Source organism: Crotalus tigris, unplaced genomic scaffold (assembly GCF_016545835.1).
Source record: "Crotalus tigris isolate CLP2741 ecotype Arizona unplaced genomic scaffold, ASM1654583v1 scf7180000024345.2110221, whole genome shotgun sequence".
Classification (NCBI taxonomy): domain Eukaryota; kingdom Metazoa; phylum Chordata; class Lepidosauria; order Squamata; family Viperidae; genus Crotalus; species Crotalus tigris.
The window spans coordinates 1,465,452-1,477,942 of NW_024100514.1; the positions used below are offsets into that span (position 1 = coordinate 1,465,452).

A 12,491-nucleotide genomic window follows, 5' to 3' on the forward strand; every position below is an offset into this window, starting at 1 on the left:
GTATTGCAGTCAATATCACTGTGCATTTATACAGATCTACAGTGTGACTAAACTTGGAACATCTATAAAGAATCTGGGACAAATGTAAAACAAAATTACTACAGAGCTGGATTACCCAAAATGAAAACCAACCTGAACAAAGTGAGTGAAGTAATTCCCCTATGTCTACAGATTACAACATCTGAACCTTTTTGCCATAGAAAATTACACATATATGGAAAAAAACAGAAAGGAAGCTTTGTCTCAGTACCATAACTTTGAGTAGTTATCTAACGATCCTTAATGGTGGGAGATTTATGGACAAATAAAAGGAAGTATTTTTTCTACACAGTACTTTAATATGGAATTTGCTACCAAAAGATGTACTGATATCTTTAGAAAGAGATCATACATTCATGGAGGATAAGACTATCAGGATTTGTGGTTCTGATGACTAGATATTAATTACAACATCAGAAGCCATACAGTATATTTCTCACTATCTGTTGTTGAAGACTACATTTGAAAATCTATTACTGCTTTCTTGCTTCCCACATAGACATTCCCATAGTTGGCCACCGACTAAATTAGATTATTAGCTAGTTTCTTTTCTTTTTCAGTAGAGCTAAATAAGACCCAGTAGTCTCATTTGGAAATAATTCTAGAAGGAAAAAGTAAGATTGGGAACAGAATTCCTCTGACACTGAAAAAAAGTATTACTGGGGTTTTGTGTATCAACATATCTATTCAGACAGATTACCTGAGAAATGTATATGCACAGCTGCCAACATTCAGTTTACAGGTTAACAACAGTAACTGGAACTGGAGTTTCTGTCCCTAAGCAATGTGGTCATAAAGCCTATTGACCATGCCACTTAGCAACAGCAGTTCCAGCACTTCTGGTTGTCATTGTTAAGTGAATCCTATGAATCCCATGGTCACCATTTGCAATCTCCTGCCAGCTTCCTCATTGACTTTGCTTTATGGAAACTGGCAGTGTAGGCTGCAATGGTGATCATGAATCATTGCTCGACATTGTAATGTTGGAGTTGCGAGCTGGTCACTGAACAGCTTGGATTGTAATGAGGTAATCACAGGGACACTGTGATGGCTGCAACTATGAAGACTGGTTGTAAGTATCACTTGTTTAGCAACACTGTTAAGTTTCAACAGTCACTGAATGAGTGGTTAAGCGAAGTCTACCTGTAATTACCCTGTATATACAGGAGATTCTAGCTTCACAACTGTCCTGTTTAGTGACCATTCAAAGTAACCATGGTGCTTAGAAAGTAACTTTATGACCAGTCTTCACACAGTATCCCTATGGTCATGTGATTGAGACTTGAGTGCTTTGCATCTGGTAGGCATTTACGATTGTGCAGTGTCCCATGGTCATGTGATTACCATTTGTGTACTTTACGGTTGGCTTATGACAAGCAGAATCAATGGAGAAGCTGACAGTAAAATCACAAATAGCAGTACAGGAATTATGTTCCCAACCATGTTAAATGATACAATTCTTCTGCATTAATAGCCACTATTACAAGCAATTTAATGTAGTCCACCAATTCCAGCCAGTCCCTTCAGTAGGCGAGCAAGTCTTGTTCTGAAGATGGGATACTGACATTTAAATATGCCAATACTCACAAAAAACATTGACTTATCCTAATGTTCCAGAACAATGCTGAATTGATCTTCACAAAGGCCAATCACTTGATAGCAAATGCCAACACCTTTCCATTAATGGCTACTAAATAAACCCCAAACTTCAGCCAATCACTTGATAGCAAATGCCAACACCTTTCCATTAATGGCTACTAAATAAACCCAAAACTTCAGCTTTTTTTTTTTTTAGGTGTCAATTGTTACACACCAAATAGTACTGAATTCATGCTAAGCACACTACAGATGTTCTGGCCAAAGTGTGAAAAAATTCAAGAAGATTGGACTTGCTGTTACCTGGATCAATCCAAATGGAAACTGGTTAGACATAGTGACAACTGATTTATGTAAAACGGAACATTCTTCAGGAAGATCAAATACTTATGATTCTCCAAGTATATAGCTACTTGTACTACAAATCACTGACAGTCAAATCAATCAAGACATGAGGAATATCATAGCACCCAGAATGCAACAAAAACACTATCCCAAGTAGAGTCAGAACTACAGATCTGAAAAAAACCAGATAGGCTGCTCTATAAATGTATGGCCACTAGCATTGGAATGCGCATTCTCCTCTCCATTTTGTCCATCTCTCCCATTACAGTACAGACGAGAACAAACTTCATTCTATCCTCAGCTGTGCAACAGAGGCTGCTATATTCATACATTCAGATTTTAATAAATAAACAAGAAAACAAAACAAAAAAAATTATTTAGTGCTGCAGTGGCCTAGAAGTGAAGATGCTCGATTCCTACTTGGAAGGTTGAGAGTTCAATCCTTTGCAGCAGCAGATGTTTCTCTATCAGGGCACAAATAGAAAATATCTGCTGCGAATTCCACATAGGGCAATGATGGCAAACCTTTTAGAGACCGAGTGCCCCAAAACTGCCCCCCACCCCCGTCCCCGCTCCACCCTGCCCACTGGGCCACCCAGCACCTCCACGGCCCACCACAGATCACCCAGGCAGCCCAGCAGCGCCCATGCCCTCTGCCCATGCCCCGCAGCCTCATCTGCATGCAACGGGGCGCAAGGGCAGAGTCTTGTCCCCACTCCCTAGCTACCATGTCCTTGGCTCTGCTGCTTTGTGTGGGTCGCGCCCAGGGGCAACTCTCCTCTGGGGGAGGGCTGCTGGTGAGGAGGGGGCCGTGGGAGGAGGCGGGGCTGGGGAGACGGTGCATGTGCCCACAGAGAGGCACATAGGTTCACCACCACTGACATAGGGCATCTGGCCCATAAACACTCAGTTCCATTCAGTTACCCCAATTCCACTCCGAATAAAGGGATTAAAGGGTCATAAAAAGAAAGAAAGAATGACTAATGTTCTCTGACTTGGCTGTGTTCAAGTTCATCCAGCTTTATTCACTGGCAACAGATAATACCCCTTCTGGATAATCAGGTCTAAATTTTAAACAATTATAGGTTAGCTTTAGCAATAACGTGAATGACTGTATTCCTGTTCCAGATCAGAAATGTTACTATTTTAAACTGTGAATCATATTAGCTGTTAATGGAAAATTTGCATACCTTGAAATTTACTGAAACTAGATCATTTCACAATAATAAGAACATAAGAATAACTAAGATTCCAAGTGAATCTGGATACTGTGAATTTTACAAAAATATTAAGAAATGCCATAGGAGCAATGTAAAGTGTCCCATTAATATTATTCATATAAAACTGCAAAGCATGATCGTCAAAGTTAGGCAATCTAATAATGCCTTTCAGGATCCTTGAACTTTTGCAGCAGCAGCAAATATGGACAATTATCAAGAGATATAAATTAAAAATGTCTGGAAAGTGTCATGTAGCTTACTCATATCAAGATAATAGAGAGACCGGAACATACCTAATTTTAGTCTATAAAATTCTAATATAACAGAGAACAGCGGTCAAGATGTTGATTTTGTGAATAGGATAAAGTTCAGTTATTTTTTATTGGACCAATTCTGCAAGGTCCTCTACAACAGAGACATTGTTCTTACACAAAGAATAGGCCTGTGCAACTCAAATGTTTTCTGTCTTACAACAGGTAATTTGTCTGGATAAGAAATCATTAGATGGATCTGGGGAACTAAAGAAACTATCATAATAATGACAAATCTAACAATCATTTCTCCAATGTGACACCTGAAATGAAGTGACAAGTATCACAAATATATAAAAACACTTATGAAGTTAAAAAACCCCAACACAATCCATATAAAGAAACCAAGGAAAAGAAAAAACAATAACTTGATAGATGAACTGATTTCACTCTTTACAAAAATAATCTGTTATTATATTAAAAGCATAAAATGACATATTTGAGAATATCTTTGTGAAGCCTTCCACTCATTCCCATATCAACAATCAATACCATTTTTTATTTTATTCAAGGACAATATCTCATATTTATCTATTGGACAAAGAAATATAAATTCAACTCATCATGTTATTATGACAGCCATTTTTAACAGATTTCCAGAGGAGTAGCCATGTACATTTGTTGCTGCTAAAAAATGAAAGCATTTTTGTAGGACACTGAGAGCTAACAATTCATTACTATATGAGCTTCTGTGGATCTCAGTAACTTTATGGTATGCATTTCATGGACTGTGATTTACAAAAACAGTATGTCGTCGTCCTCATCATCAATTTGTCAGTTATGATGGCATAGCAGAGATGTTCACTGTTTTATCTAAAGCGATGTCATTAGCAGAAAGATTTCCTGGTTCAATTTAGAGCTTTTCCTTAAAAATAAGATTTGGTTAATGTACTCATACTTTCTATGTTAACTAAGACTGAGCATAGCCACTACTGGATTTGAGAGCCTATCTACATTACAATGAAATCTTGGAAGGAAGTATTAGATATGTCTGTAAATAGTATCTGTGGTTGAGAAAGGTGTCAAACTTAATAGGAAGCACTAGAGGCACAGAGCCAAAATTAGAACAGAAAAAAGACTGGCAGAGGGCAGTAAATTTAATATCAAGTAACACTGGCAGTGGTGGCAGCAGAGCAAGAAACCAGTCTCCCAGTCTAACAAAATATTCTACAAATTCTGACCCAAGAGAAATGGGGTCTATAACAATTTGCCACAGCCAACTCGCCGCAGCCGATTCACCACAGGACAACTCGCTGTGAGACAAGAGTTACAGTAATATCAAAAAAAATGGTGGAATAGAATCATTAAAGAAAGGATGCAAAAGGAGGGACAGAATGAAATGTGAAGTTAAAATAATGTTTTTATTTATTTTAAATAATTAAATTGAATTATTAAATTGTCCTGTAGTGAGTTGCCCTGCGGCGAGTTGGTCATGCTGAGTTGGCCGCGGAGAGTTGGCCATGGTGAATTGGCCACAGAGAGTTGACTGCAGCGAGTTGTCCCATTCTGAGAGAAATGTTGGATACTTACCTTGTTTCCCCGAAAATAAGACCCGGTCTTATTATTTATTTATTTTTTGCCTCCAGAAGAGGCACCAAATCTTATTTTCGGGGTATGTCTTTTCCACGGTCTCACCTCGCAGCAGAGGCACAGAGAGCGCTGCCCAGCCAGCCCACTTCTTCTGTGGATGAAGGAAATGCCTCTGCAACTGAAAATAGAGCTCTGGATTGACACGTGTGGCCCCTCCCCCCGCCCTGCATTTCGCTGCAGAGGCCTTTCCAGAAGGCCTCTGACAGTAAAATGCAGGCCGGGGGGAATCTAGAGCTCCATTCTCAGCTGCAGAGGCATTTCTTGAAGGCCTCTAATAGCGAAATGCAGGTTGCGGGCACTGCAGAAGAAGTGGGCCAGCAAGCCGAGGCAGGTGTCAATTCATGGGAAGCCTGGTTGCAATGGTAAGCAGGTGTGGAGTGAGTGGGGCAGCTCCACCCCCACCCCAATTTTTAGGTGTGTGCCTCGCCCCAAAACCAGGGCTTATTTTTTGGTAGCGCTTATATTAGGCCCACCCCAAAAAATCAAGCTAGGGCTTATTTTCAGGGCAGGTCTTACTCTCGGGGAAACGCGGTACCTGAGTGTGTGCGGAGGTGACCGGTGAGTGCATCTCTTCTCCGGCAAGCATAGTTGCAAAAAGGGCATTTGAAGGGCTTCTCGCCTGAATGCAGCTTGATGTGGCGCAGGAGGTTGCCCTTTTGGGTGAAGGAGGCACCGCACTGATTGCAATGGAATGGTCTCTCACCTAGGAGAGATATCATAAGCAGGTCATCAGAGAAGCTTGTCTGGCTCCTTGGTCTTGTTGAAACTATCTTATATATAAAAATATTTTTTTTCTCATCCTTTTAGCACTAACCTAGGTTCAGCAGCTCAGCATCGTCAGGCCTGATTAATTTTTGAATGAGAAACTACAATACCAGGAATTTCAGGGTTGTAGGTTAGATTAGAAAATTGAAAAAGAGGTCTCAGAAGAGGGCATTGGAAAACATTTCTGTACTGTTGGCCAGGAAAAAAAAATGTACCAAGGACTTTTCATCATTTTGTCAACCTATTCTTTTTTTAAAAAAAAAAAAACATTATAAAGCTTATATATTAGAATAACTCTATTACAAAATGGATAGTGAATTCCTTTTGGAGACAAAAACAGAGTGTCTCATAATATTGTCCTTCTGAATCAAATCTGTTCTTTAATATTTGCAGAGCTTAGAACCTAGAAAGATTTACCTCAGAGCATTTATTGGCAGTACATTCAACTAAAACATTTGTTGTTTGGACTATTTAGTCCTTATATTATTGCTGCTTCTTGTTCCAGATCCATAAAATGCTTTGGAGTAATTAACTGAGACTCTTAAATCAGTAATCCATTTTTAAGAAGTTGTAATAATTCGATGAAATTGATATCATTTATACAAGCTTTGAAATAATGAGTGAAAATCCTATAAGCTGGGGAAAATGCATAAAAGGTGATAAAAAATAGGCTCTTTAACGTTAAAATAAGGTTTATTTTTTATTTTGTTGAGTATCAAACATTGTTTTTCTCAGCTACCTCAACATTTGGAATATATCAAAACATCAAGAACTGTGGACTTTCTAAGCATGCAGGGTGAACAAGCCTAGAATAAATCTCTAAAAGATTTGCAGCAATCATATGTGTTTCCCAATGTTTGATTCCCTTCTTTTTTTGACAAGGGACAAAGAAAAGGACTTTTAATGATTTGGTCAAATGTTTTAGAATTGTTTTGTCAAAGACATAAATTTTCAAGCCGTCACCTCTTCCTCTGAAGTTACATTACACCATTAATAGTTGTATATGTACGTAATATTATTATATTATTACTTTTTTGACCTACCCTGTTTTTCATAATACCAGCAATTACTGAATGCTCTCTCTTTGTGTGTTATCTTTGGCTGGAATGCCCTTTTCCACCTATGCCTTAAGTAATTTCCTGGGGGAGAGTTTAGTATGTTAGGCAATGGACAGTGTAAGAATCAAAAGTGAAGTGACAGGAAACTTATTTCTAAAACTGTTTATACCCTTCTTTTTCACTCATTCTCTTTCCAGTATCTCACTTTTTCCAAGTATCTGGCTGGAGGAAAAGAAAAAATAGTTCTTAACAAGGTATGAACTGAGCGATTATCTAAAACGTTAGTCGAAAGTTTGTATTTTTAAATCCACTCACAAAGGAGTGCTCTTGCCATGCTTTTATTGAACTCACTGAGCCAATATCACTGTCTTGGTTGAAAGGTGCATGAGAATTTTAAATTGCAATATAGGTAGTCCTCGACTTATGGCCACAATTGAGCCCAACATTTTTGTTGCTAAGCAAGACAGTTGTTAAGTGCGTTTTCCCCATTTTATGACCTTTCTTGCCACAGTTCTTAAGTGAATTACTGCAGTTGTTAAATTAGTAACACAGCTATTAAGTGAATCTGGCTTCCCCATTGACTTTGCTCATCAGATGGTCACAAAAAGTGATCACATGATCCTGGGACACCGCAATTGTCACAACCTAGAACTAAGAAGAAACTTCCTGACAGTTAGAACAATTAACCAGTGGAACAACCTGCCTCCAGAAACTGTGTATGCTCCAACACTGGAAGTTTTAAAGAATAGACTGGACAGCCATTTGTTCGAAATGGTATAGGGTTTCCTGCCTGAGCAGGGGGTTGGACTAGATGACCTCCAAGGTCCCTTCCAACTTTACTATTATTATTATTATTATTATTATTATTATTATTATTATTATTATTTACATGTCAGTTGTCAAGTATCTAAATTTTGATCGTGCGATTGTGGGGATGATAACAGTCATAAGTCTAAAAAATTGTCACTTTTTTCAGTGCCGTTGTAACTTTGAACAGTCACTAAACAGATGGCTGTAAGTCAAGAACTACCTGTAACTTACTTGAATACAACATTTTCTCTTTCCAAACACTGGAAATCGATCCAATGTTGTTGATCAAAACAATGGCTTGGAGATACTTTGGCTCAGTTTGACTTCAATCCTGCATCAACTGCCCACTCCAGGTCTTGCCATATTTCATTTAGGAATTTGACTTGGCCATTTGAAAACATGAAATGTCTTCTGTTTCAGCCATTCTATTGTAGATTAATTTATGTGATTAGGGCTGCTGTTTTACTGTATGGCCCACATTCATTTCGGCTCCTGGATAGGTAAGCTGACAATCACCTATAAAATTTGCTGGTATAAGCCAACATCCATTGTTAAAGTATTGCTTGTGAGCCACCTGGCTCCTAAGGTTGCAAGATTATACTATTTCTGCCACTTATACTTCACAGTTGGGATGTTCTTTTTGTGACACTCCAACATAATGACTCTCATTAATGTCGGAAAATTCCACTAATTCTTATCTACTAACAGAACATTAAACCAGTAGCTTGTTGGATCATTCAGGTGATCTGAGATGAGCAACAGTGTGCTTTCTGGGGAGCAGTGTTTTTGTTTTTTTATGGTAGATTTGTGAACATTGTCAACAGACATTGCAAGAGTGACCTGAAGATCCTTTGCCATTACCTTGGGATTCTTTCTGGTCTCCGGGATTACAACGCACCTGGATGCAGTTGGATGACTGCTCTAAAGAATAATAAAAGTGTTGCATTTTCTTCATTTGTATATTAACTGCCTGACTTTAGATTCCTTCTTTGGCAATAGGGTTGCACCCCTTACAAGATTCATGACAATTCTTTTTTTATGGTTCAAAAATTTACTGCTGATGGTAGCAATAAATGCAGGTATGTTCTTTAAAGGGAAGGGTCCTTCAAACTCACTGATCATCATCTGATTGGAACATCTGAGTCAGCTGAACTCTATTAAGAGACCTGACTTTCCTGGACTTCCCATACTTTTTCCAAAAATAGTGAATACTGTATTGGCTGATGGTTTTTTAATAAAGATATGGCACAGTACAGTGTTCTCTTTTTTTAAAATCCAAGTCTTTTTATCTATTACCAGGACTTAAATGAAGCTCTAATTTCATTGTAGGTCACAATAGTTTATAGGTAATTCTAAAGGATTTCTATACTTAGGATAAAGGTAAACCGTAATAGTGGTTTAAAATTAACTCAAAGGCCATATGAAACTATAATGAAGGCTGCAAACTGTTCAACTCTGACCAATATTAACAGCTAGCATCATTTAAAGAGTATGAACCAATAGATTTCCCAGTTCAAATTCTATTTTAATAATGAACTCACCAACAGGTCTTAGATTTGTCAAAGGAAAGGATCGAAATTCCATAATTACACTTGCAGTTATTGAGTTGCTTCAGTCCCTAGCAACTCAATACAGAAGCACCTTAAAAGGCCTGAGTAGGACTAACAGGGTCTCGATTATTTAACCTTAAAGAACTATGCAAAGGACAAGCCTAATCACCAGCCTTTACTGCTCACGTTTCCTAGAAGTCTGCTTACCAGTGTGACTGCGTTTGTGCACCATCAGTACATTTGGGCCAATGCACACCATTCCACAGATATCACATTTCAGTTTGCCATTGGGTAGCCGTATGCCACCTGGGGAATGCGGTTCCTGTCCTGACCCATCACAGTAACCAAGGGGCTCAGAGAGGGAATCTTCTACAATCACGCTGTCCTCTTTTTCAATGAGCCGGTCATCGTGTGACAGCAGCCGGCTAGATTCTTCATCACTGTACATTTCCACCTTGATAGAATTTGCTGGGGGGGGGGGAAGAATAAAAAACAATTTATTAAAAATTTGCAAATAGTAAGCATTAAAGAACACTGTAAGGGCTCTGGGGGATGGAACCATTGATACTGAGCAAAAATTAAAAATTACTAAAGGATCTTTGGCATTTAAGACTAGATAAAAAACAATTGTTAATGTAGTGCATACTATAGAGAAATAATGCTTTTCCCTCTTTATCTCATAATATTAGAACTTTTCAACTAAGAAATTTAAGAACATGAAACATGCACTATTTACAACTAAATTACAACTTGATGTAAGAAAGGAGGAATAGTATCTTCTTTTTCCACAGAAGATCCACTCTCAATATAATGCTATATGTATCTAATGACAGAGACATATGTAGAAAATCTGGTGCTATAATGAAGTTATTTATTTTTGAAGTGCCACAAAAAGTCCTTGCTGTTTAGGATATTCGAGTATTACAGACAGTCCTTGTTTAGTAACCATAATTGGGACCAGCAATTTGATCACTAAACAAACAGTCATTAAGTAAAACCATGGCTGTTTATGACCTTACTTTAGCTTTGCTTTGTTTTACAGACTTGTGAAGGTCGTAAATGGATTGGTTGTAAAGTAACTTTTTTACTACTGTCATAACTGCAAACGGTCACTATCATGAAGCATTCACTAAAGAAAGACAACCTGTGTATTAGAGCATAGTGCTAATTTCTGATGGGAGAAAACAGTAGACTAACAAATCCAATATCATCAAATGATGTCCAAGAGGTGCTTTCAAAAGATAAAATATATTACATATTTAAAAGCAGGAAAACCAAGTCAGATAGCAGACTATCTCTGTATAAAGAAATCTGAAATTTATTTCATATTTGATTAACCATTATATGAATGTGAAGCATTTCATAGGTATCATCTACAACTGTTCTTTGTCTTTTATGCATTAAATAAAGTGGACATGAAGCTAAAATGCTGGAATGTTCACAGAACAGGAAAAAAAAACTTTAGGCACAAACAATCTATACTCTATAAGCTAAGAGACATACAATGAGCCGAGGTGGTGCAGCAGTTAGAGTGCAGTACTGCAGGCCACTTTAGTTGACTGTGTTCAGCAGGTCAGCGGTTCAAATCTCACCGGCTCAAGGTTGACTCAACCTTCCATCCTTTCGAGGTAGGTAAAATGAGGACCCAGATTGTTGGGGGCAATGTAAATATATATATATATATACATTGCTTACTGGTGTACACCGCTTAGAGAGTGCTTGCACTTAAAGCGGTATATAAGTCTCATAAATAAATAAATAAATAAATAAATGGTCTTCAGCGATCCTTAAAGTTCTACCCAATTTTTCCTACCAGCCAAATAGCAATGTGGATAAGATCACTGCTAACTGGAGAGGGGGAGTTCCATTCTGAGACGCTGAACATAGATGCTTTTCTACTGGGGACAGATTGAAGGAATCGGATACATTAGGTCGGACTTTGCATTTTGGCAGGGAACTGAACCACAGTACAGCTTCCCAAATTGCAGTATGAAAAACGAGGAGTTCCTGTCTCTACTTTATGATATATAATTGCTTAGTTATTCCATTTCATAATTATTCCTTTATCAAGATGAAATCTAATATTCACATCTTCTCCTGATCTGTGCTGATCTATACAGCACTCTGTGGCAGTGCAAGGTAGCAAAAAGGAGGACCAGACTAGATATCATGAGGAAGTTTGTTTAGGATTGTAAAAAAAGCCTTACATTATTAGATCAATGGCCCATACAGTTCAGAGCTGTCAATGCTGATATGCAGTAGTTCAATAGGGTTTCAGACAAAAGCTTCTTCTCCATCTGTGCGGAGATGCAAGCAGATACTCTACCACTGATTACCTGTGCTTCCTTTCTGTCTGTCTGACCTGCTGACTTAAAAATGAAGGTGAAGCTTTTTACAATAAAAAAGGAAGCTGATCTAAACTTCTCCTTACTGCCTTGTATGAGGCTGAAAACAACTGCTTGGAACAATAGCACCTAGCACAATAAGAAGATGGAGGTTTAGTTATTTTTCTATCCAGATAGGAAGTAATTAACTTCATTCAGACATGTGAGCATACTGCTGCTGCAGCTATGTCTAGCTTGACTGAAGTCAAAGGTAGCATTTTTACCCTTATATGTTATTGGAAAACTCGCAGACACTGTGAGGTAGCCTCTAAAATAAAGGTGGCTACTACCATCTAATTATTATGTATTTTTCTAAAAGCTACTTAATTTGTGGCATTCCACAGAGCATTATAATAGTGAGGAATGTAGGTCACTGCCAGCACATCTTCCCCCAGCTCTGTTGTAGCTTATCATGTGAATTGAAGGGGGGAAAAGACACAAGTGTATTGATGGGCATACACAGGTAGTACTTATAGACAATATCGTGGCATTAATTAAAAGGCTGCAACTAGGTCTTTATGTCAAATAAACCCGAGTCTTCACATTTTTCACTCCTTTAAGGTACTTCTAAAAGAATTGGATAAATATAGATTCTTTTATGTGACATGATGAGAAAGAGTAAACAGTCACTCAGATCATGGCTGGTTGGCTTCCTGGAGAGCAACACCTACAATAAGCTACCCACTTATCATGTTGATTGGGGATTATGGAAGTTGCAGTTCAGCACATCTGAAAGAAGCTGGAGGATAATCAATTCTGTCTTTTAGTGCTACACAGACCAATTTTATGCTGAGGAAAAACTGGGAACCAATAAGATTTAATA

The 12,491-nt window shown here is 38.1% G+C and overlaps 1 protein-coding gene across 5 annotated transcripts in view; it reads right to left on the bottom strand.

The window, feature by feature from the left end:
* IKZF4 (IKAROS family zinc finger 4) overlaps positions 1–12,491 on the bottom strand; it is an 80,790-nt gene that overhangs the window by 11,520 nt on the left and 56,779 nt on the right. For all 5 annotated transcript variants that reach the window (XM_039326757.1, XM_039326758.1, XM_039326759.1 and 2 more), the window contains 2 exons: positions 9,492–9,752; positions 5,637–5,804 (listed from right to left, as the gene is read on the bottom strand). In XM_039326757.1, the coding sequence (XP_039182691.1) occupies positions 5,637–5,804; positions 9,492–9,752 (429 nt within the window). The remainder of the gene's footprint in view (positions 1–5,636; positions 5,805–9,491; positions 9,753–12,491) is intronic.